Below are 25,941 nucleotides of genomic sequence, written 5' to 3' on the forward strand. Positions count from 1 at the left end.
AAGTGCCCATTAATGCTAAATTGGATAAAGAAAATGTGGTATTTATACACCATGGAATACTACAAAGCCATAAAAAATAATGAAATCATGTCCATTTCAGCAAAACCGATGTAGGTAGAGGTCATTATCCTAAGTGAATTAGGGCAGGAACAGCAAACCAAATGCTGCATGTTCTCACTTGTAAGTGAGAGCTAAATATTGGGTATACACAGACATAAAGATGGCAATAATAGAGACTGGAGACTCCTATAAGAGGACGAGACATAGTGCTGACAAACTACCTATTGGATACTATGCTCACTACCTGGCTAATGGGATGATTTATACCCAAAACTTCAGCATCACACAATAAGGCCATATAACAAACCTGCACATGTACCCCTTATATCAAAAATAAAAGTCTAAGTTATTAAAAAAATCAACAACAGCATTCTTGATATGCTTAATAAAAGCCCACTATCATTTTTAACACTGAACCTCCTTTTCGTTAACCTTTTTCCAGCAAGTTTCAATTCCTTTCAAATATTTAATTGACACATCTCAGAATAAATAATAGTCTCATAAAACAATTTAAAAAGTGCTATTTTCTTTCATCACCTGCATACTTTTTCAGAGGCATGAGAGAACTCATATGGGCCTGTAAAACCCATGTGCTTATTTATAAAACCCAGTTTGTCTCTAAATAAATTGATGCTACTGGTGCCCTATTTAGAATACATGCTTTATAAATAATCAAAGTTTAATATGTTTTATCTAAGCAATTAAATGATTATTAGAGGAGACATGTTCATAATGATTTTTCTGGTTTTCTTTCAAGGATCCTCTGTTTCACCTGGAATCACCCAGATCTGAGAGAGGAAGGGGCAGATGTCCTTTTGACCCCAGCTCCTCCTTCATCTCCACTTTAATTGGTAATTATCATTGCCACAGACATCAGGTGGTAGTCATAATGATTCTAAAACATATTTTTCAACTTCAGTTACATTCTTTCAGCATTTCTTTATATACTATGCCTTGTCATATCTATTTTCTGGTGCTCGAAGCAATGATATTAAATTTCAAGCCATGTTAACCTGAGCAATTTGACTCTAAAATAAGTGCAGATGCTATAAAGTATGTGTATCTCACTCTGAGAAAACAAATTGTCATTTAATATCCCACATATTTGCTGTCATTTGATGCTTATAAAATGCAATTATATGAAGACTTTATAAAAATTTTGCCAGAGAAAATGAAACTATTTTAATATATATGTTAACTCTTCATGTTTCAATTACTTTGTGACTTTAGAGAACTTTTAATATTCTTTATGGTATCTTTCTCTGTTATTAGTAGAATTCAGCAGAAAGTCATCTCTTTTGAGAACTTAAATGTATTTATCTAAATTTCTGTTAATCTAGAATGCAAACTGTAGAAGTTGACTCGCTCAAACTATCACTGAATGTACATGTTGAAATAATGGCATGAGTTGATAATGTTGGATCTGGAGTTTAATTCGATTCAATTTAATTAGACAAAATGCCAAACAATCTCACTTAAGACACAACTGAGTAATATTTTCCTACTATTTGTGGTTAAGACTTGCAAACTTGGCAAACTATTTCAGCACTGTGACAATAAAAACTGATGAATGAGCTCCTAAGCATGCAATTAAAAAGAGCAGTCCCCAACACTAACATAGGTGCTAACGGTAATGATTTTCTTCCCTCAGTGTTGAGAGGTTCTGATGGGCATACGGTGCAGATGTGCAAGGTTCTATTATCACATTTATAATGTTTACAGTTATATGCTAATACTACGTCATCTTCTTTGCAGAAAATGAGAAAGGACAAAATAAGATGTAGAGACTTCACATTCTAAATAAACCATTAAAACTTAAAACTCTCTCCTGATGATTAAACCGTATTATACTTGATTTAGAGTTGATATAGATGCTACTGTGTATTCTTGAGAATCTAAGTTCCCTGAACATATTCGAGACAGTTTATTTTGATGGGTCTTGCATTCTACTCCCTACACTCCCCTATCCCACATCTGGTTCTCAGGTGTAGAAAAGTAAAGCTTTTTAAAACCTATGTATTATATAGCAAACACCTCATGTTAACTCTAATTAACGGGAAAAGTTTGACTTACTTCAGCTTCAAAATTTGACACAGCTATAAACTGAGAATGATATAGTAATTAAGTTCTTCAGGGGCTTGAATAAAGATGTGCAATATTTGAGAAAAATAAATATTAAAGAAAAATATTACTTGAAATATTTTGAGTTTCTCTGCCAATTCTCTCTCTCTCTCTCTCTCTCTCTCTCTCTCTCTCTCGGGGTGTGTGTGTGTGTGTGTGTGTGTGTGTGTGTGTGTGTGTGTGTGTATAAACAGAGTATTAAAAAAAGGAAGACTTTAAATATGGGAAAAGGGTTGCCTAAGTCAGGTTAAACTTAGTAAAAGTCAAAACCTTAGAAATAGCACTTTTGGGGGATGCCAGGTGCATAAATGCAAGAAATTCCAATGCAATTAACAAAATATATGTTAAAATTTATATATCTGATAGACTCATACCATCTTTTTCTAAAGTTATTAGTGAATTTTCTTCATAAAGATTGTACTATGTTTGGAAAAAAAGAGACTTTCTTATCTTTCTTGTGCCATATAGTATCTTGCAAAGACTAAGTCTCCTATAAATACTAAATGTAATTCTCACTGAGGTTCCTAAACAAATGAAAAATTAATTTTGGAATATTGTTCCTAAGAATCACAAAAAGGGAATAGGAAATTAAAAATTGCACAGCATATACTGCTTCTATAGTGAAATCCTGAGAATATTAGAAGACAAATTATTTTTTAACATTTCATTTAAAGAGTTAATAATAATTTCTATGACCACCTTGCCACTCACTACTCAGTCTCCCTTGGAGTTTGTTTCTGCATGAAGCCAAGAATTTAAAAGTGAAATTTCTAAGAGGGGAAATATTACTGGAGGGACATTTCCAAGTGAGTTTCATTGAACTTCCAAATCAAATTACACTATGCTGAAATCTGAAGTGCTTGCCATCTGGGTGGCTGTTTCGCTTATTCAGAAGAGAAATCAAATCAAAAGAGCCCTCCAAGCTAAACATAAAAGTTATAGAATAATCCCTCCAAAGAGAAGAAATAAAAATATAATTCTTCACATTTATCCACTCACTTTCATCCCAAAGTACCTTGGAGAGATCATTCACTCACTGTGGAAATGCAGCAGCCACTGGATGGAAACCTGATAACCTATGTGAGCCAGAAACTCTTTAAAAGAGAGGAAGTGAAAATAATTCACCCAATTGCAAAAGCAGCAGGAATGTGGGCTGGGAAAATGGAGCTACCTGAGTTGGAATTTGGCAAGCTAGGTACAGCTTACTCTGACTGTGAAATAATATATTAATGTGGTATTTTGTGACCACACATGTTCTCTGCTGATGGGTTAAGACAAGCCTCCAACAAAAAGATGACTATCGTTAGATTATTGCTACTTCTTGGTTTCATGGTTAATTATATGTCACACAATGTTCAATGTTTGTTCACATGAAGACAAATTTAATGATAAAACACTGAAACTGGTAGTATATTCATAAAGCTACTTGACCTAAAAAAAAAATGGTCCTTGCACATTAGAGAAAGTTCTATGTAATTTCCTAATTTTAGATACAATTTTAATTCAGTTAACTTAAATTTAGCTGACTTAAGATCATATGAAGAAGAGGTTAATAAAAAATTGAATAAATATTAAAGCTTATTTGATAGATGAAAGATGAGCTATAAAGCACATTTTTATTCCATTTATAATCTAACTTAGAAATGAAAGTTTGATAGCTTGCAATAATTCTATGTGACAAAGGATTTAAGGAGTAGAAACAAGCTTCTTATTGAACTATGTCATATATGTTCAGAAACTAATCAGAATGAAATCATATATTAAATAGGCTTGCTCTTCCAATGTCTCTTTGTACTAACACAATTTATCTTGGTAGCATATCAGTTCATATCTTGGGTGCCATATTTCTGCATGTTTAGCCAAGTTTTCCTCCAGTGTGATTACTCCTACTGTATTTGAAGTGGTTTGAAGTAACTGTCTGAAGAAGACAAGGCATTATAACTTGATTTTAAAAGCAGCTTGTTGAAACAATAAATTTTTCAGTATAATGAATTGCTGCATTGCTTATCCATGCCTTTCAAATCATCCAAATATACTTAGTAATTATCTTGCTACTAACTTATTAAGTTTGGTAATTGGCCAAATAAAAATCCAGGAAATAGTGTTCTGTATGTCATATGTCATTTTGGCCAAGAAGCAAATATTTTTGCTGACTCTTTTTATTAGTTATATTTGATATAATATTGCAATATTCTAATTAAGTTGATAATATCTTCAGTAACGTTATAATCCCCCATAGTTTCTCCTTTTAATTTTATTGCCATTTTATTTTTAAATTTTATTCTGACCCATAGTTGTATTAGCAGTTCTAGGTATAATTTAATCCTACCATTCCTGAAATGCCTAAGGTGTGATAAGACACATGTTGCTAGTGTTTGAGGAAAAAAAAAATCCTGATTTGTCATGTGCCTTTTGACACTTTGCTTTGAAAGTATTAACTTTGTTGTTGGGGTATTTTTAGGGATGCTTTCCAAAGTAAATGCACACTAAATTTTATTTTAACAAGTAATTGCTAGTAAGACATTTTATAATCCATGAATTTTTTTTTCTACACTTTTTTCCTATTTACTTTTTTCAGAAAATAAAACTACAAAGTTTACAGCTGCTGAAATCCTCTTCCTGACTGAACTTTTATCCATAATAATAATACCTTTGTGAATATGGATCCTCATTATGAATTTTGTAAATTAAAAGTCAATGTCAATTGAATGAGTGGGAGTTGGAATGCATGCAGAGACCATTCAAGTTATTGTTTCAAGTTGTTAATAACATTAAAACATTTTAAATAAATAATTGTGTATTTTTAATTAACTATATTTACATTCAGGGAATAAACTGGCAAAAAGTAAGGTCATTTGTTAGAAAAATAAATGAAAAAATCATAAATGAAGTTAGAATATTTGTCTTTATGATAAGTTCTACAAACATAATAAGTAAATGTTCTGCTTCGTGTTTTGAATTCACCTCAACTATATAGAAACATAGACTTCAGGTTATTCCCTTACCACTTTCCTGTCCCTAAAGAATATCTATAATTTCTTATCCAAGGCTGCTGCGCTCTCTCTCACACTTGGCAGAATGCCCATTATCCACATGCTTATTGTAGCTTCTGACCATGACTGCTAGTCTCTAAGGAGCTATTTGAATACTTTGCTTATGGTTCCTTCACAACGAAAAGAGGTAAAGGAAGAACAAAAAAGCCCCACTCTTCAATTCCCCACTTATATTGTCTCCTTTGAGAATCTGGTTTAACCATCATGGTATCAATATCATCGGTTTGCCAAAAAGAAAACTCAAGAGTATAGCCATGAGTGCTGGCACACACAAATAAACAGATTCATAAGACGTTTTTATTGTTCCTTCATGCCTCAAAACCACCTTCTTAACATTGAGAGCTAGTGCTAATCATCTGCCCAAACCAAAATAAACCGAAAGCCCAAACAACAGCTAAATGCCTAATAAAATCACACATTTAGAATCACACATTCATCCTGGTTTCTTTCAGCATCCTAAGCAGAATATGAGTGCGAACTGGGATGTTGAAATATGTGGATCATTTTCATCCGTCCTCATCCTCCCAAATGCATTTTGTTTCTCTTCGTAGCTATGCAGGTCATAGTGATTCTGCAAAACAATCCATCCACAATAGAATAATTTTCTAACAAAATTATAAAATTCAGTTATAAAGTGAGGCAGCTAAATCAGTCTTTAGCTATATACTGTTCCACGAGGCAAATGTGTTTCATATTATTTAGATTTGCAGAACATACATTTATAACATAAACAGAACAAATGCTTGAGTAAAACTTAACAAGATAAGAAGGTCATGAAACACTACTGTGAATTTTTCTTGTTATACAATTAAAATCCAACATGGTAAATAAAAACTCAGATAATATATAGTCTATGAACAAAACTCTTGATACATTCCATAAAATATTAAGGCAATGCAATGCATTTAATTACAACTTCAACTAGAGTTTACATTGTAAAAAAAGGAGTTACAGAAAAAAGTATTTTAATTACACATTTTAGAATCATTGTAAAGAATTTGTTTTTATCTATTTCAAAGAATCAAATGACTGTCTTATTTTCTTTCACATAAGCAACTTAGTGTTGACACAGTCTTTTAATCACAATATAATGTCCCTTGGGCTGAAATTCTTGGGGACAAATTTTTGAAAAAAAATAGAGTTCCTGTTTTAATCTATTAAAATTAATAGATAACATAAGGCCCTTAAGGAACAAAAATTCAAATTTGTTATCCATGTAAATTCTCAATAGCCTTTTCTTTCATTTGATATTTTCTCTCTGAAACAGTTTTTAAAAGTTAGGATCTTATCCTGAGTGGTTTATTTTTCTCTTTTTTTAGGCAGGATCTGGCTCTGCTGCCAAGGCTGGAGTGCAGTAGCACAATCATAGTTCACTGCAGCCTCTACCTGCCGGGCTCAAGCGATTCTCCCACCTTAGCCTCCTAAGTAGCTGGGACCACAGGTGCGGGCCCCCATGCCCAGCTACTTTATTTATTATTATTATTATTATTTTTTCTTGGTAGAGATGGGGGTATCTTTATGTTGCCCAGGCTGATCTTGAACATCTGAACTCAAGCGATCCACCGGCCTGGGCTGCACAAAATGTTGGGATTACAGGCGGCAGCCACCGCACCTGGCCCTGATTGTTGACATTTCACAGCCTTTCATAACCTTTTTTAAATCCTAAAGGGAGCTTCTGATATATTTAATTATTAACTCATTAAGCCATTCGTTGATTCAACAGTATTTATTGAGCATTTTTTGTATTTCGGACATTAATGAGGCATCATTTCAAACACATAAGGAGTCAATAAAAATATAGTCGGATGAGCAGTAGGATAGAAATAGGTACCAGAGCTACAGTGGCACTAGGAACCACTACACTAACAAAAGTTTGGCCAGACAAGGCGTCATGGAAAAAGTGGACAATAACGAGGCAAAAGGAAGGTGAGGTGGGAAGAGAGGTGTGGAATTCTAGGCCAAAGAGCAGAGAGAATATAAAAGCTTGGCAGGTTCTGAGAATTACATGGAGGTCTCTTTGATTCTACAGATAACTGAGACCTTAAGATTTCGAACAGTTTGTGGTGGTAAAATAGCAGATTTTGAGCTGAGGACCTAGCTTGCCAGATTTCCACTGCAGACCTAATTCTACTATTCTTTCTTCTCTATATAGAGACTATTGTTGAGTATGACAAGAAGTTAAACTCACCTGTCTCCATAGACATAGAAAAGTAAATCCTTAAATAGTTCTTCTGTTATAATTGAAGCTCTAAAACATATTTTAGTATTTTTATAAAATGTTTTTCTATTTTAATCCATGAAAATATGATGTATCCAGATGTTATTTTTGCATTCTATAAAAGATCAATGTACTGATTCACAAATTTTCTGACACCAAATAATTAAAATAAATTTAATTAGAGACTATGTATTTACTACAAATTGTATTAAAAATTATAATAATGCTCAGTATTTTTGCTTATTTAATTACTATTAGGTATTATTTTACCTAAGGCTTTATTAATATTATTATTTTTCACTAATATGTTGTCTTTTCTAATTTTCTTAGGAAAGTATTTTGCCAAACATACAGTTTTTAGCACCTATATAGTGTCTTTGAAATTTAAGTCATGCAGTTCATATTGTGTTATGGTAATTGCTCACAATTTTCTCTGCCCTGAGTGCAAAATGGGAAGCTGGGTAACATTGGGAATATATTATTTTTTCTCTTGTGCAGATAATCGTCCTTGGATATGGTATTATCTAGTATCATGGGGCTGCCATCTAGTGGCTCCAAGGAGTGCTTGTTTGTTAATTTTATAGTATCGATTAAAATGATAATTTTGAAACAATGTTCCAAATTAGGATAAATCCATTAAAATCAATGTGTACTAATATAAATATTATTTTCCCCTAACAATATTTTCAGTTATCAAAGTCTAAAATACTTTAAAATATAAAACCAAATATTAAAAATTTAAAGAATAGAAAACTCATGATTTTAAAGAAAGCTAATCTTTATTCCCACTATACATTAAAGATTCAGCCCAGCCCACATTAGCAAAATAGATTATATTTACAACTATTTCACAAGATGGCCTTTATATTTGGTGCGGGAAACATAATTCAAGTATAATAATTAAAAACAAAAATATTTCAGAGAAATTCTCACTCATGTGTTAATAGTCAATTTTTTAAAGGATCAACTTGGTTGTTTATGCCATAGATGATTCCAAAGTCCTTTTAATGACTCTCTTTTATCGATGTTCAAATAATGCAGACTGAATTCCAGGTAACAGGTCATATACCTAACCACTGAATGCATTTGATCTCAAAATACTGCTTCTTCAAACAGACATAAAATTTCTGGGGAAGACAGCACTAATTAATCGACTTTGATAAAAAATTATGTTAATCTTTTCCCTTTCTATTATCAAATAACATGACATGCTTAAGTAAGAGTTCTGACCTAACTTTTCTCTACCAAATTATATATTGTTAAGTCCAGATTTAAATCATCATTTCGTTTTTGTTATTTTCCTTGCATCATACCTCTCACTTAGCGTATGTTGCATATACTAGAAGAACTCAATAAATATCTCTTTTTAAAAACCGTTATCTTGAAAATTTTCAAATACAAAAAAAATTGAAGTAAAAGTAACACCTGTATACCATTTACCTCGAGTCACCGATTGTTAACACTCTGACACATTTACTTTTTCCTCTCTCTCTCATATAGAACATATAATTTAAAAATGAATTATTTCTTGGAAACCATAGATTTTATTTGTTTGTATCTCATACAGTATTTTAAGAATCCATAGAGGATTTTGTGAACAGAGAAAAACTAATTAGAATTATTTATCTTTTTAAAATGAAAAAGACTATTATAGTAGTAATTCTAAAGCTTAATTTTTTAATCTTTGAGTTTAATTTATATCTTATTATTCTAAATTTGATATAGCAAAAGCAATCATCTTTACTTTAAAAAAATTAATAGTTAATGCAAGTTGAAAATAAATTTCCTTTTAATTTATTGTATATATAATTTAATTGATCATTTTCCCAAATGTTAAACCATACAAATATGCTTACACTTCTGAAGTTTTCCAAAGGGTTTTTGTTTGTTTGTTTTGTTTTGCTTTGTTTTGTTTTTTGTTTTTTGAGACGGAGTCTCGCTCTGTCACCCAGGCTGGAGTGCAGTGGTGCAATCACTGCAAGCTCCGCCTCCCAGATTCACGCCGTTCTCCTGCCTCAGCCTCCCCAGTAGCTGGGACTACAGGTGCCCGCCACCACGCCTGGCTAATTTTTTGTATTATTAGTAGAGATAGGGTTTCACCGGGTTAGCCAGGATGGTCTCAATCTCTTGACCTCGTGATCCTCCCGCCTCAGCCTCCCAAAGTTGTGGGATTACAGGCGTGAGCCACCGCGCCTGGCCTCCAAAGCTTTAAAGACCTTACCTTGGGAAAAAAAATCCTTCATAAATAATGAAACAATTTTTAAAGTTCTAATAAATAAGATTTATAAATAAAGTATTCAAGATCTTTTAAATTCTGTTTATGTATTAGGTCAAATTCTTATACCTGTAATTTTAATAATCCTAATTATAAAATTAATTACATAATTAGATATATTAAGTTGGAAATACAATTAATTTTGAACTCTCTTAACCTTTAAAGCACTTTAAATATCATATGTATGCATAGATACACATTGCAAACTTAAAAAAAGCATTAGTACCATGTAATATAATAATCATATCTGTTTTAGAACTAGACCAATATTATATTCCACTCATTAAGAAAACAGTTTTACCACTCTGCTTTAAGGTTGCTGTTTCCCGAAATCTACTGTTATCATTTGTTTCTTGGCCAGAAATTTTTGCCCCAGACAGGACAACTGAGTCTAGGAAAATAAATGAAGCAAAGTTATTTACCAAAAACTCATATAGGTCTTACGATTTACCAGCTATTCTTACAAGTGCTTTACTCTTAACTACCTTACTGAATGCAATTACTTTTCTAATTTGTAAATGAGGAAACTGAGGCACAGGAAACTTAGCAACTTGCCCAAATTCACACCTAGCAAGTGACAGACTCTGGACTCAAACCCTGGGACTCTTACTGTACCATCCATGCTCCTAACACCAATAGTATTAATGTCGTAAAGTACATGTTATAGATACACATATTAAATATGGATGTATTTAATATAATTGTGACTTATACCTCGTCTTCAAATTCAGAAACAAACACTGACTTCTTTTTTACTGATGCTCCCATGTAGGTGGTGAATTGTTTGCTGGACTCTACAGTGACTATTGGAGCAGAGACGCTGCAATCTTCCGCAGCATGGGGCGACTGGCCCATATCCGCACTGAGCATGACGATGAGCGTCTGTTGAAAGGTAGGGATGAGGAGAAGAGTATGTGAATTAGGATTGAAACCAACTCTAAAACTTATGGAAAATATTGCCATCTTGATAATAATAAGAATATAAATACATTCCTTTACAAATTTCAGAACGTTTTACTAACAAGATTCTTGAATTAAAATATTGTATGTGATATATGTATATCATTTTCTATCAAAATTGATTGACTTAATTATAAAATCAGTATACCTTTTGAGCAATGCTTAGAAATCAGTATTTAAATAAGGAAAACAAAGCAAATGTATGAAAGCTGAAAAGTCCATCATCCAGTAAGCTGTTTTGTCTACTTTTATCAATTGATAGAATTTTTGATTAATTGATTGCCCTGCTTTGCTTGTTTTAATAGGATTGCATTACACTTTAGAGACAAAACTCTAGGAAAGTCACTAGACATTCATTGATACAGAATTCTTTGTAAGAAGTACGTTTTATATTTTGGCACACCGGTATATGGAGGTGCTAGAATATTGTTTTATGGTGAGCATTTTAATTACTTTCCACATTTTTATTAAGCTGTAAAATGCACAGTCGTTATTAATGCTACCATTCATATATTTTACGTACCATATCAAAGAACATGTATTCAAATCTCTTGGACTACAATCTCAAAAACATAAAATAAATGTTCTACTTTGAATCTAAAATGATCTATGCGCTATACTGGTAGATAATTTATGAATTAAAAATAAATGATGATATATTTATTTACTTTAATATGTTACTTATACTTACATTTAGTTTTTACCTACAATGGAAGGAAATTTTTAGAGATTATCTTCATCATGCTCCTAATCTGTTCTTTCCTGTATGCATTTTAATTTCGCATTGCCTGTTGTTTGAAATTCTTCTTCTCTCCTTGATTCTTTTATTTTCCAATTAAATATTCTTGTAATATTTCTAAAAGGGCTGTTAATATGCAAATAAAGTGAGATATCTACAGCGTTTTCCATGTTTGGTAAAAAAGTTCAAGAAAAATATTTCTTTATGAAATGGTGAAAGTTAAACTTAAGGATTCAGATGATACGTAAATTATTGGAATAACTTGTTAGCATTTTGTTATAATATCTTTTTCACTTTTTCTCCTATTTTTTGCTCCTATAGAACCAAAATTTGTAGGTTCATACATGATTCCTGACAATGAAGACAGAGATGACAACAAAGTATATTTCTTTTTTACTGAGAAGGCACTGGAGGCAGAAAACAATGCCCACGCAATTTACACCAGGGTCGGGCGACTCTGTGTGGTGAGGCTTTCTCTCTCGTTATGCTTGCTTATCTCACAACTTATGGTCAGGCCTTTATTAAGTTTATAATAAGTTTCTACTTTTAAATATTTTCTAGTATTCTTTAGACTGTCTACAATTGATATTTACTATACCAACCTCTACACTTCATATCTAGTGAAAGGTGTATCTTAAAAGGACCTTGTATTTTGTATGATTTTCCCCATTTTTGAAGCCATACCAAGAAGAAATAGTCTATAATTATACTGTCCTTCTTCCCGTGCAGAAATTTGAGCTCGATTTTTCTTAATGAATTTAATCAAAACCTTTTTTATTCCTTTAGTACACAGTACAAATAATATACCTTTGAACAATTCGATTGGTTGAAGTTATTTTTTTTAAAAAGCCATCTGTAATTTACTGAATATTTAGAGAAATTGTTTGGGAACATTTAAAACCAATAGGAGTAGCAACATAATCTAAGAATCTAATAAAATTACAAATGTAAAGTTACCTTGGCATTTAAGAAGATGTTCGAAAATAAACTTACATATAAATATGTGTGTATATGTATTTTGTGTGTGTAGTGTGTGTATATATTTATATACATATATAGCATGGGCATTATGTGTGTGTGTGTGTATTTCAAGCTTTCTTGAAAAGTCTTTTTCCTTTGATAAAGGAAGAAAAGAAATGGATGTTTCTATATTCCTGAGAGAAGCAAATTATTTATGAACAAAGTAATAATCATGATTACTGTATCTCCCCACTATTCTGTTTAGGAGAGATTGCTGTATTAATATTGTTTAACGTCTGCAAAATATATTTAAGGTATCAGGGCAAAAGTGCGCTGACAAGGCCGAATTAAGAAACAAAACAGGCCGGGCGCGGTGGCTCAAGCCTGTAATCCCAGCACTTTGGGAGGCCGAGGCGGGCGGATCACGAGGTCAGGAGATCCAGACCATCCTGGCTAACATGGTGAAACCCCGTCTCTACTAAAAATACGAAAAAAACTAGCCGGGCGTGGTGGCGGGCGCCTGTAGTCCCAGCTACTCGGAGGCTGAGGCAGGAGAATGGCCTGAACCTGGGAGGCGGAGCTTGCAGTGAGCCGAGATCGCGCCACTGCACTCCAGCCTGGGTGACACAGCGTGAGACTCCGTCTCAAAAAAAAAAAAAAAAAAAAAGAAACAAAACAAAACAAAAAAAACCTAAATTATGGGGAATTGCACCTATGACATTACTTGAGAATTATGCCAAATTTTCCTAGTTAAATAAAAAAGTCATAACTCTTGGCAACTGCATGTTTAATAATATAAAATCTGTGGTTGGTCAGAATTCTTCAGGTAACTATTTACCTCCTTTTTGGTTTTCACAGAATGATGTAGGAGGGCAGAGAATACTGGTGAATAAGTGGAGCACTTTCCTAAAAGCGAGACTCGTTTGCTCAGTACCAGGAATGAATGGGATTGACACACATTTTGATGAATTAGGTAAATGTTTTTAGGTGAATTAAATTTGCTCTTTTATGTATATGCTTCTTTATAACTTTATCCCTAGGACACATAGAAAACTTGTTTTCTGTGTATTTGACCTCTATCTAACACAGAGCAAGTTTCTGTTCTTTTCTATTTGGGCAGGCACAAATGCTGGGGGAAAAGGGATTGCAAGAACTCAAAGAGGCTCATCGTGTTAGCTTAGTCCATGTCTGGCTCCTTCCTGTTGTTCAGCTCAAGGTCACCCAGAACAACTGAATGATTAGCTCTGTTATGATTGATCTTGGTTATATAATTGTATATGAAAATATACATCTTAAAATCTATATTGGGTTCTAAACAAATTTATGTGAATACATTTTCTTTGCATGCAAAGAGAGCTAAAAATACTAAGCGATGGAATGGTCTTTAATTTTTCAGAGGACGTTTTTTTGCTACCTACCAGAGATCATAAGAATCCGGTGATATTTGGACTCTTTAACACTACCAGGTGAGAAATTTATACAGTCAATAAAAACACTATAAAACAAGAGATGCCTCACTGGACTCTCCTTTCACGGTGTATGTAACTTGTAAGACTACTGACCCAGTTGCTGTTCTCATTTCCTATACTTTATAATCACCAATTGATTTTTATTCTCCAATGTTTGCAAATGTACTTTCGTTTTCAAAAGCTCAATCTCAATCCAAATCTTGTTTCTGTTTATAGTGCCCAGAATCTTCCTGTGCTCAGTATCCTAATCTCTTCACTCTCTAATCTAGAACACAGTGATTTTTTTTTTCCACATACAGTTTGTAAGATATCAGTCCTTACAACGTGTTGTTATATGTTGTAAAGTCTAGGACAATTCCTTTATTCATCATACAGAATTTTCCAAGTCAGGCTTTTAAGGCTCTATATCAACTGTTACTCACTCACCATTGTATGTTTTCCCTCTGAGTTCACTAATGGTCTGATGTTGACAAGATAATGTCTTGACAGATGTGAGGCAGTGTCTACTTTGCTAGTTCCCATTACTATATTTTTATTTATTCACTTATCTTGCTTGAAATAACTTTCTCCTCCAACACTGATTTAAATCAGTTCTCCAATACTTACCAATTGCCATAGCCAAGAAAAATTCCTCAATTTCTTAAACACAGAGCACTCTTCTCGCTCTTTTATTCTGATTTTCCTGCTCTTATGTTGATTCGTAGTGAACACATGTTGATCATTGGCTCTCTGTCTTTTAAATTTGCTGCTCAAGTTTAAGATGTATAATCTATTGTTTTTCCCTTTATGTTTTTGTATTTTTTTTACCCATGGTAAAGTGCTGTAAAAATGGATAAAATATTATTTCATGTATTTTTACACACAAATAAAAATATTAGAATCAGTTTTTGTTAAAAGGTTATATATACAATTTCCTGAGTCTCTTTCTAGGTAAGGCACGGTGCAGGTAAAATGATTAGGATAAAAAATAAAGAAGAATATACCTCAATTTTCTTGACAGGGCTAGAATAATATTACGGAATTCCTCTTTTACACCATATAAGCCATAAACTGTCACATAATTGTGTATACTGTGCTTACGTGGGGGTCTTTCCACACAGCTTTAGTTTGTTATTTTTCAGCAGGTGGTTTCTAATGTCACTTAGAAAAAATAATACATCTCTGTAACAAGAATCCTGCTGTTGCAAAGAGACTTTTTCTTCAACAGAGAAACATGGAAACAATTTGTCTATCAATTATTTCTTGATGCAAAGAAAAATAGTTAATGTAGATTGGTAGTTATCACAGTGCATGGAGAGTACTTATTTTAACTTCATCTCCTCCCTTATGCTGTGAATAATTCATACATTGCATGATAATTCAGTGAATTTATATGATAAATTTAAGCTATGGAATAATCAGTTTAGTTTTTCTATATGTTAATATGATCAGATTATAAGCTATTTTCCTAAATGATAGCATAATGGATCTTTCTGAGAAATCAAACATAAGACATGATTTTCTTCTATAATTTCTCTTTTGACTGTTCAATTTATATAAATCTGAGAACAAAAGCTTTCCAGCTGTTACCTGACATAAGGATTGAGATTTGTAGAATGGTGATCAAAGGTGTGCTACCACTTTAGTTAGGAGACTATCTCAAGTGTTCCCTGCGTCCTAGGCATTTCCAATTGCTTCAAGGTGTGTTATAAAATGTGTAAATTGGGGGTGTAGGACAGTAACATAACTGCTGTTTTACAGGTGTCTCAGTATGTAGGAAACTTTATTTATATAGAACTTTGAATTTTGCAAAATACTTTCACAAACATTAACAATTTGGATTCTTACAATACAGAGATTCTGATAATGTTAAAATTCATTCATTTCATGCTAAATTAAGGAATATGGCAAGATTGTTTAAAAAATAATTTTTAAAGATATCCTTTTGTAGAATCTGATTACAAATGTTTTCAGTAAAAGTTGCCATAGTTAGTCAACTACTGCCTTTATACAGTCAAGTAGAAATTTTAGTCAAGAAAATTATTTTGCTTGCTGCTTGTTCTGGAGATGAGGGATCTAAGTTTTATATGGTTAAAGTAATTTTGTCATGCTTAACATATTCAGCCCAGTCATCTTTTTACTATAGACACTTTTCAGTGGCTAAAGGAAGGAATATACAAGCATATTACTGTCTACATGAACCCCAGCTAAAACATGGAAAAAAAGGCCTAAATTTTCATAAGACTTTAAATTGTTCTTTAAGTCATATATATTAAGAAACTTAATACATCTTAATAGAATTTGTAGCAATATTAACAGCATAGTGAGTAAGAGAACACTGTCTACTTTGAAAATAGAACAACATAAAAGGAGATAATACCTAAATGAATAATTCAGCTTGGGAATAAGTCTTTATTAATATGAAGGCCCGATCTCTCTTAATAAAAAAAATAAAAAGACAACACAAGGTTTAAAAATAAGTGAAGTGACATTATTTTTGTCATTCTAACAATGTCACTTTCAACTGTATTAAGTAGGCAATTAAGAAAATGGTAAGTTTCAGAGTTTCAAAATTGGAAATATTGCAATAGTTAACATATCTAGACTATTCTTTGCTTAAAGAAATTGCAACTACTTTACTCAAAAGACTTGACTCTTATCTTTGTAGGCTGGGGTGTTTGGCTAGGTGACCTGCTAGTTAGTTCCAGAATAATAATTATCTTTTCTGTATTTTTCAGTAATATTTTTCGAGGGCATGCTATATGTGTCTATCATATGTCTAGCATTCGGGCAGCCTTCAACGGACCATATGCACATAAGGAAGGACCTGAATACCACTGGTCAGTCTATGAAGGAAAAGTCCCTTATCCAAGGCCTGGTTCTGTAAGTTTAGTAATATAACAAGTAATTCTTATTTTTAAGGACTCTTTTGGTAATATTTTGTCCACTGTTTCATGTGCTTTACCGACTTTGCAGATAAACAGTTAAGGAATACCATACCTAAAAGTATGCCGGTGAAAAGTATATGTAGCAAAGAGATATCCTTTCCAATCTCAAGTTTTTGCTTGTTATTTAATAAAAAGAATATAATATATAATGGACACAGCAGTTTTATAACATATATATTATTATTGATATTTTGGCTAAGTAACACCAATTAAAATTTTATTTTTTAAAGTACTGGTGAACACAGAAACATTCAGTAACATGAACATCATATTTCTCTCAGCCTCTTCAGAGGAGTTAGTACCACATATGATTTCCAAGCAGGACAATGTCACCAAATTTTTATGTTCTAATATTTAAATCAGCCTCTAATTTCCATAGGCCAAACTATCTCCTTACTTCTCATTGTAGGAAATCTATAAGAAGTTTTTTTCTCTAGCTCCTCAGAATACTTAACACCTCATTTAACATCCTTGCTGGCCCCTTAGGAAAGAAATGCCAATAGAAAAATATCGCTAGAGTACAAAACTTCTACCACTTGTCTCTGAACTATACTATTAAGATTCTTCTTATCTAGGCATGCAGACTTTTGTGCTTTTAGCACACATAGCTAAAACTGGTGATGATAGTGAGGGTGACAATGAGATGATGATTTTGTATCATTCATCCTGTGTGCAAATAGGTTGGAAAAACTTTGGATCATTGTATGTGCTATGTGAGCCATGGAGAGCAAACATTTAACTTGTCACACAAGTCAACATCTATACTTTTACAAGCAGCTGGTGAAATCCCATCACTACACTGATTCCACAATTACTTGCAAGTTGAGTAGAAACCGTTTTTGTAGAGCAAAAACTCAAACTGGAAACAAACCTTACCTCCATTAACAAGTGCTAAGGCCTTACCATTTCAATCACTCTCTCTCACTAGCTTAAAATTATTACTTCCAGTAAGACATAAAGTATATTTTATTTCACTCTATTGATTGAAATTACAATTTTAAATGGAGAAAACCTACTCCTGTGGCTTTGCTGGAAATGCTTCTTGAAACCACATGGTCTTAAAGGAGATTTGGAGGAAGTGACTGGTTATGGATCTGCTTCCAAGCTAGTCCAAAATGTTTCCAATTATATATCATGAAAGTACACTCAAGTGAAAAATCCATGCCAAATTAGGAAATATGGTTTGATTTTTAAAAACCACACCATTATAAATGTCCTCTTTGTGGAATCTGATTACTAAACTACTGTATTTATATTCTAAAGTGGAAAATTTTTATCAAGGTAATCATTGCAATTGCTGCTAGTTCTGGAGGAAAATATATAAAATGAGGGAGCAGTTACCAACAAGCAAGAATCAACACATTTAAAGGTTTTCCAATGAGTAACTTAAGCTACTGTTGAGTATTTAATTTTATAGTCAGTGGTTTAAAAACTGACGTTATAGCACATATTTCTTGTTTTCCAGTTTATTTTGTCAAATCCATTAAAAATACAAATTCATATAGACTATATGCCATTGATAATTAACAGTGATAATATCTGAATAGGTTTTTATGTTGAACCACTAAAATTCTATAGTCAGTGAGCCAATCAGAACCATCACTCATCATATTATCATAGACTCAATAGTGGTAAAGCTATTTTGTACAGTTGTGATCCTTAGTTAGAGAGAAGTTTCTGCACAGCAAAGAGATTTCTTCTCTTTGTATGAACAATAGATTGTTTCCCTCCAAAATGTAACTTATTACAAAAAGCAAATTTCAAAAACAGAGAAAATGATTTATTTATGATGTTTTGACCATCCCCAAACATTTTGACCATCCCCAAAGTCTTGATATTAACTATAACTAACTTTTCCAGAATTCCTCTAGTTTCTCTGTATTTCTAATGCTGCATGTTTGCAAAAATTTAGTCTTTCCAATTTCCGAGGAAGATTCAATTTCTGTGATGAAAAATGTATAGTTACTCACATGGACATAAAGAGGGAAATAAGAGACACTGGGGCCTGCTTGCAGTCAAAGGGTGGGAGGAAGGAGAGGATCAGAAAAAAAGAACTGTTGGGAACTAGGCTTTGTGCCTGGGTGACTAAATAATCTGTACAACAAACCCCCGTGACATGAGTTTACCTATGTAAGAAATCTGGACATGTACCTCTGGACCTAAAATAAAAGTTAAAAAAAAGAAAAATATATGATTACTATATATTTCCAAATGAACAATTGACTAATTTGACATCTTCAATTTTTCTGATTCTTCTCGTGGTTGATTATAAATTTTCTCTTTAGGTGTAAGGCAAAAAGAATTATGTAATTCACTTGTTTTTCAGTGTGCCAGCAAAGTAAATGGAGGGAGATACGGAACTACCAAGGACTATCCCGACGATGCCATCCGATTTGCAAGAAGTCATCCACTAATGTACCAGGCCATAAAACCTGCCCATAAAAAACCAATATTGGTAAAAACAGATGGAAAATATAACCTGAAACAAATAGCAGTGGATCGAGTGGAAGCTGAGGATGGCCAATATGATGTCTTATTTATTGGGACAGGTAAAGAGATGAGAAAGTACTCAGAGACGTTTAAATCGACCTTTAAATTCAATAAGTTTAATAGTATTTCTAAAAGCACCTATCAACAAATCTGTCCATCCATTAACCATTTCACACTCCTAATCCAAAATGAGACAGATTGAAATAGAGACCTCATGTGACTGCAATATTAAGAGGTTAGGCCAATTGTCTGAGAATATTACCACTTTCATTGTCAGAAGGGTCATGGTTTGACCAACAAAAATGTGGTTTTTTTCAGATGTGAGAAATATTGAAGCTGCCAAAGAGAGGATTTGGGGCTTGCATAGCACATAATTCCTTATACATAATCAATACTTCATGCATATGAATAAATGAATAAGTAAAGAAATGAATAATAGATGTTAATGAACAAAGTTGGTTCCAAATAGAAGTCCTCATAGTGGAAGCAGAGTGTCATAGCAAGAATAGTTCTGTTAGGTTCCTGGCTCCATTACTGACTTTGATCAGTGAGTCCTGGAGATTTTGTGAACAACTTGGAACTTGGGACAATAACTTCACCTAAATCTCTAAACACAGCAATTCTTATGAGTCCATGTCAAGATCAACCATTTGTACCAAGCAAGCCAAATGTTACTCATAATATCCTGCATTAATAAAACAAAGTATGATAAATATACCAAAAGTGATATTTTCAAATAAATTTGTAATTTCAATCAACCCATACATTAGATCTAACGTGTAGAAGAGAACTTGAAATTTTTCAGCCTCCAGAGTAGTATGTAGCAAATTCTTTGAAGTGTTTTAAAATCCTATAGTCATTTTTAAAGTGTTTAAAATGATTCTTTCTTTCTTTCATTGTCTTTCTTTTTATTCAGCATAGTAATTGCTACAGTAGTTGATCATCTTTAGAGAAGTGAGCATTCTATCACACATGACTTTAATCATAGATACATAATTCTGAAGAGATATTGGCATAAGCCTGGATCAGGAAACAGGATGTAATATTAATATTAATGTTGGTGCTTGGGCTTCTCCAACAATCCTTTTGTTTTCATTTTTGTTTTGTTTTTTGTGGCTTTTGTTGCTGGTTGTTGTTGTTGTTGCTTGTTTGTTTGTTTTTTCTTGAGTCAGAGTCCTGCTCCGTTGCCCAGGCTGGAGTGCAATGGCACGATCTCGTCTCACCGCAGCCTCTGCCTCCCAGGCTCAAGAGATTTTCCTGCCTCAGCCTCCCGAGTAGCTGGGATTACAGGCATGTGCCACCATGCCCGCCTAATTTTGTACTTTTAATAGAGACAGGGGCTTCTCCACTTTCGTGAGGCTGGTCTCGAACTCCTGACCTCAGGTGATCCACCTGCCTTGGCCTCCCAAAGTGCTGGGATGACAGGCATAAGCCACCATGCCCGGCCATCCTTTTGTTTTTTAAACCAAAGATTTAAGCAAGAAAACATCTATCTTATTCTTAGAAATTGATTCCTGGTACGGGCTGTATTTTGTTCATTCATTTCAGGAAGTTAATGTTAACAATGTGCTCTGCACTGTGAGTTCAAGATTAACATGCCATCAGATTTCTTCAGCAAACTTGAAATTAATTGGTCATAAACTCACTCATAGTGACTTCCAACAAAATTTTTTACAGTTGCATAATCAATACTAATATTTGATAAAAGTAATTAAAATATTAGTTTGCTATAAAAGTAATTTCGGTCTTTTGCTGTTACTTTAATGGCAAAAACCGCAATAACTTTTGCACCAACCTAATATGTTATTTTTAAATGCCCTGGAAAGCAGAAGTCATATATAACAGTCCACGAATGTTTTTAGAAATACTTGCTTGTCATATTGATCAAAGTGATTCCAGAGAATTTCAGAAGTATCAAACATATTCGTTCTGCCATATACACCATGTTTAATTCAAAGGTATCATCATATTGAACCACAGATTTTCAGAAAAAAGAACATGTCTGATGAATGTAAAATGGGGACAACATCGAAAAGTCCCACAAATAATGGTTACTTTGTCCAATATTTACTAGACACCGGCTTTGATACAATACATATATGGTTCTTATTAGAAAATCACTAATTGCGAATTAATCATTTGAGTCTCATCTTTGCTTTTTGCCTAACATAATTGTCAAGTATTTAATATGTGTGCTTAGTTTTTAAAATGATGACAATTTTTTGCTTCCTTTGGGTAGTGTACAATACAGGTAACTGTTATATGCTTAATTATAATCCAGTTTTATGAACTCATCCATAAAACTTGATATTTCAACAAACTGCTGAAATAGTATGATAAATATGCAAAAAGTGATTATTTTTTCTAAATTATCTCTAGCATTATACTAAATTATTTCTATCGGCAAATTAATGTTTTGTTAAAATGTTTATAGGAAGGAACAAGTTCAGAATATCAGGAATGATAAAAATGAGATGGAATTTTGAAATACAAATACAAATGATAATTATGGAGACTAAATGATTGGTGCAAACACTTCTCTCATTGGTGTATACTTGGATTTTTTTCTTGCCAAAACTGTGTGTGATTGCATGTATGTGTATGTTTTATATACATGGTGAGTTTCACGGTGTGTTGCTTGGAATATTCCCTAAGGTATAGTTTTGTACCATGAATGTAGCTTTCAGTAAAAAAAATTTCTTCATCATGCGTCACAGAAAAAGTAGCTAGAATAATTTGGCATCTCTCTTATGTTTTATTAATTCCAAAAGACATTTTGATTTTTGAATCTATGATTGGATTTTTGGATCAAACTATTTGGAAAAATCGTTATTTCCTCTTATTTTTTGGTCAGGCATATAAAATTAATTTTGCTAATTAAAAATATGAGTTTATAAGTAGTCATATTGTTTTAAACTGACAGTGATAAAAATGTTTCATGCATCTGGATGTCAAATCTTATCTGAATTTATAGTCGCTACTTTTTTTTTTTTTAGATGAAGGCTTCTCTGTCTCCCAGGCTGTAGTGCAGTGGCATGATCTTGCTCACTGCAACCTCTGCTTCCCAGGTTCAAGCGATTCTCCTGCCTCAGCCTCCTGAGTAGCTGGGATTATAGGCGCCCACCACTATGCCTGACTAATTTTTTTTTTTTTTTTTTTTTTTTAGTAGAGACAGGGTTTTGCCATGTTGGCCAGGCTAGTCTCGAACTCCTGACCTCAAAAGATACACCCGTGTCGGCCTCCCACAGTGATTACAGGCATGAGCCACCGCACCTAGCCAGCTACATGTTTTTTAATTATTTGAAAACCAGACTGTGACATAGATTCTAGTTTATTTCTTGTTTTGTTTTCTTACAGATAATGGAATTGTGCTGAAAGTAATCACAATTTACAACCAAGAAATGGAATCAATGGAAGAAGTAATTCTAGAAGAACTTCAGATATTCAAGGTATTTAGAGTGAAAAATACAGACCAAATTTATGCATTACAAGTGAGATATAAATAGGAAAGATACTATGTCCATTTTCTTTTTCCTAACAGGTGTGTTGTGGATTCACAGCTAATATAAGTGAAGAATTATTTCGAATTCTAGTGCATGTATTTGATTGTTACAGACTTTTCAACTGAGAGATCAATATTTACCTAGCATGGAAAGAATTTCAGTGAATAAACTGTGACTATAAAGAAATAACATTTATACTACATATAAATTTTCAGAGCCAGTATTACAGTCACATTTTTTAGAAATGTACAATCAATACTGACAAAAAATAATAATACATTTTCATATTGTGAACACTGTGGCAAGATAAGCATACTGCTTTTTATTAAGTGCATTAATTATACAAAGAATTTACTAAAAAAGAAAAACAATAGAAAATGATAAAAAAAGATATGAAAAAACAATTACATATTCAGATACACTAACATACATAGATGCATGTGTGTGTATATATATGTGTATGTGTGTATGCACATATATATGTGTGCATGTATATATAAACAAATATGCACTTATACACACACACACACACACACACACACACACACATATATCAGGTCACATCATTTGCAGCAGTTTTGGTCTTTAAAGTTGTTATAACACTGAACTACTGAATACTGACCACTGCTCCCATGGGAAATAAGGGGTTATGTTCCAGCAAATTTCTAATTGTAACATAATTATCAACAGATCAATACGTAACCTTCTGTTATGTGTGTTTGTGTTTAAAGACACCTTATTTAATATATATTGCTGATGGACTAACATTGAACTCACAGCCAACAGCACTATAATCCATGCCTGAATGAAGCTTATCTAAGGAAAGAGTTTTCAACGTTAAGGCACAGCACAGCTTTTTTGAGTTTAGAAATATTAAACAGCACTTCAGCACTATGTTTGGGGACCATTTTAAAAAACAAAACACCAACAAAAAGCACAGAGATGTGAAAACTTTGGCACTACATACTCCATGAAAAAGATACTTATTTACACCATGAAAGTTGAAACAAGAAGGCAAGAGTGACAGCTTGTTTCATCTCAGCTGGGAATGTGCATGTCCTGTGACTCAAATTTTTTGCTGCTCTGAGCATGCATGTGTCCATGAGTGAAAAACACAGGATGTCTTGATATCGGGGTTACAATTAATTTTAGTAAGTAGGCTAATTTGCAAATTCACAGAATCTGTGAATAACAAGGATTGGCTATATATTTTTATAATGGGTAGATGTGAAAGATTTTATAAATGAAAAGCAGTACATTTTGCCTTTGCTGTACTAGAACATGGATGCCCTAGAGCCACACCCAAAGCTAACCACCATCCTATATCAACCAGAGCAGCTATGCTTTTGTTTATTTAGCACTCTGGGACTCTACATAAGATTTCATTTCGTGTTATAAAATGAAATATGTTTAATATTCACTCACCACAGTGTTTTGTTCATGTAAACTCTTAAGAAACATTGTTGCCTGGATGAATACATGAATGAATGTATGAAAGCATAAAGATTCTGTAGTTTAAAATTAAAAAAAAATTAAGAAAACACTGACATAGAGGATCAAATGTTCCCTTTTAACAACCAGCTCTTCAAAGGGTAATCATCCCCAGAGTGGATTTCACCTGCCCTGTGGTTTGCCACTTGCACAGCTGATCTGAGTTTATTGTGCTCCTTGGGGATGCACTACCCTTACTTAACAATCCTAAAACAACATATTGGTTCTCAAAGCTATGGTATAAATTGTCCTTCCTCTGGTGCAGTTCTAAGAAAATCAGGTTATTCATCCTGTTCAAAGAATCCTGGGTTAATTGTGATTCACCATGATCACTCCAACAGAAAAATATTTTGTTTAGGTTTGGGTTGAAATGTTTAAGATCACCTGGTTTATTAGCAATAACACCTATTGAAAGACATAGTGGTTCCATTTTAATGATTCAATTACTTTAATAGAACATTCTGACTTTATATTTATTTAAAGATACTTGAGTTTCCAAAGCACAAGTAATATTCAAACGCAAATTCAAAAACCGTATTCCAGAGACAAACAGTAAGCTGATTAGATTGCCTGCTGCTCTTCTCATCTGCATATCTGCCCACCCCATTAGAAAAAAGTTTTAAAGCTGTATTTTAATTGTATTTGCTTATTGATTTACTAAAATGAAAGCTATACAGTACTTAACACAGAACCATTTATATAAGTAATGTAATTTCAGGAATTTACAACCATATTAAGGTAAATGTTTTTATATTATTTTCTTAAAAACGAAACCTTTTTAAAAATTTCAGGATCCAGTTCCTATTATTTCTATGGAGATCTCTTCAAAGCGAGTAAGTTGTCTATGTGTGTATGTGTGTGTGTAGGTGTGTGTGTTCTATATGTAAGCTAAGGTCAAAGGATATGAGAACATTAGTTCATGTGCTTAAATATGGACTTATTACAGTTTTATTTTTCTTTTATTACTTTATTTTATTGTAGTAAGAATTTTTAACATGTGATCTACCCTGTTAACAAAATATTAAGTATACAATACATGTTTAATGGCTCTAGGTACAGTGTTATATTGTAGACCTTCAAACCTTATTAATCTTGTTCGATTGAAACTTTATGTCCATTGATTGATTCTGACAAAAGTATATCATGATTTACATTTAATACATGCCTTCATTTTCCATCTCTATAGAAAGGAAGATGAGAGTAGTTTTACTTCTACAATCATGATAGCACTTTATTCCCTGGTTATTTTTCACTAATGTTTTTCATTAACAATGGTAACAATGATAATCCAAGAGTGTGCAAGGAAACACACCTCCTTTCCACTTCATTGAAATCAGTTTGGTGTAAACTTCTTTAGAAACAGTTGTTGCATATATTTTCTCAAATTTATTTATAAATAATCCTCCATGTTCAGGCAAAAGGAAAGATATGATACTAAATGTTCAGCTACTTGTTCTGTAAATAGAGAGATATATACGTCACTCTTCTAAATGTTATATGTCAATATTTAAAAGACTATTTGCTTTCCAAATCTCTTATTAATTCTTTCTATAGATTTGTTTTCTGTTTTCGAGATAAGGTCTCACTGTGTCACTAGGCTGGAGTTCAGTGGTGCAATTATAGCTCACTGTAGACTCGACCTCCCCAGGCTCAGGTCATCCTTCCATGCCAGCCT

General features: G+C 32.9%; 1 protein-coding gene across 2 annotated transcripts in view; it reads left to right on the plus strand.

The window, feature by feature from the left end:
* The window catches only part of SEMA3E (semaphorin 3E), a 292,189-nt gene that overhangs the window by 239,656 nt on the left and 26,592 nt on the right, over positions 1 to 25,941 (plus strand). For both annotated transcript variants that reach the window (XM_025381243.1, XM_025381244.1), the window contains exons 5-13: positions 818 to 911; positions 10,500 to 10,619; positions 11,748 to 11,890; positions 13,245 to 13,359; positions 13,783 to 13,852; positions 16,573 to 16,717; positions 19,109 to 19,331; positions 22,630 to 22,721; positions 25,058 to 25,099. In XM_025381243.1, the coding sequence (XP_025237028.1) occupies positions 818 to 911; positions 10,500 to 10,619; positions 11,748 to 11,890; positions 13,245 to 13,359; positions 13,783 to 13,852; positions 16,573 to 16,717; positions 19,109 to 19,331; positions 22,630 to 22,721; positions 25,058 to 25,099 (1,044 nt within the window). The remainder of the gene's footprint in view (positions 1 to 817; positions 912 to 10,499; positions 10,620 to 11,747; positions 11,891 to 13,244; positions 13,360 to 13,782; positions 13,853 to 16,572; positions 16,718 to 19,108; positions 19,332 to 22,629; positions 22,722 to 25,057; positions 25,100 to 25,941) is intronic.

Source organism: Theropithecus gelada, chromosome 3 (assembly GCF_003255815.1).
Source record: "Theropithecus gelada isolate Dixy chromosome 3, Tgel_1.0, whole genome shotgun sequence".
Taxonomy (NCBI): Eukaryota; Metazoa; Chordata; class Mammalia; order Primates; family Cercopithecidae; genus Theropithecus; species Theropithecus gelada.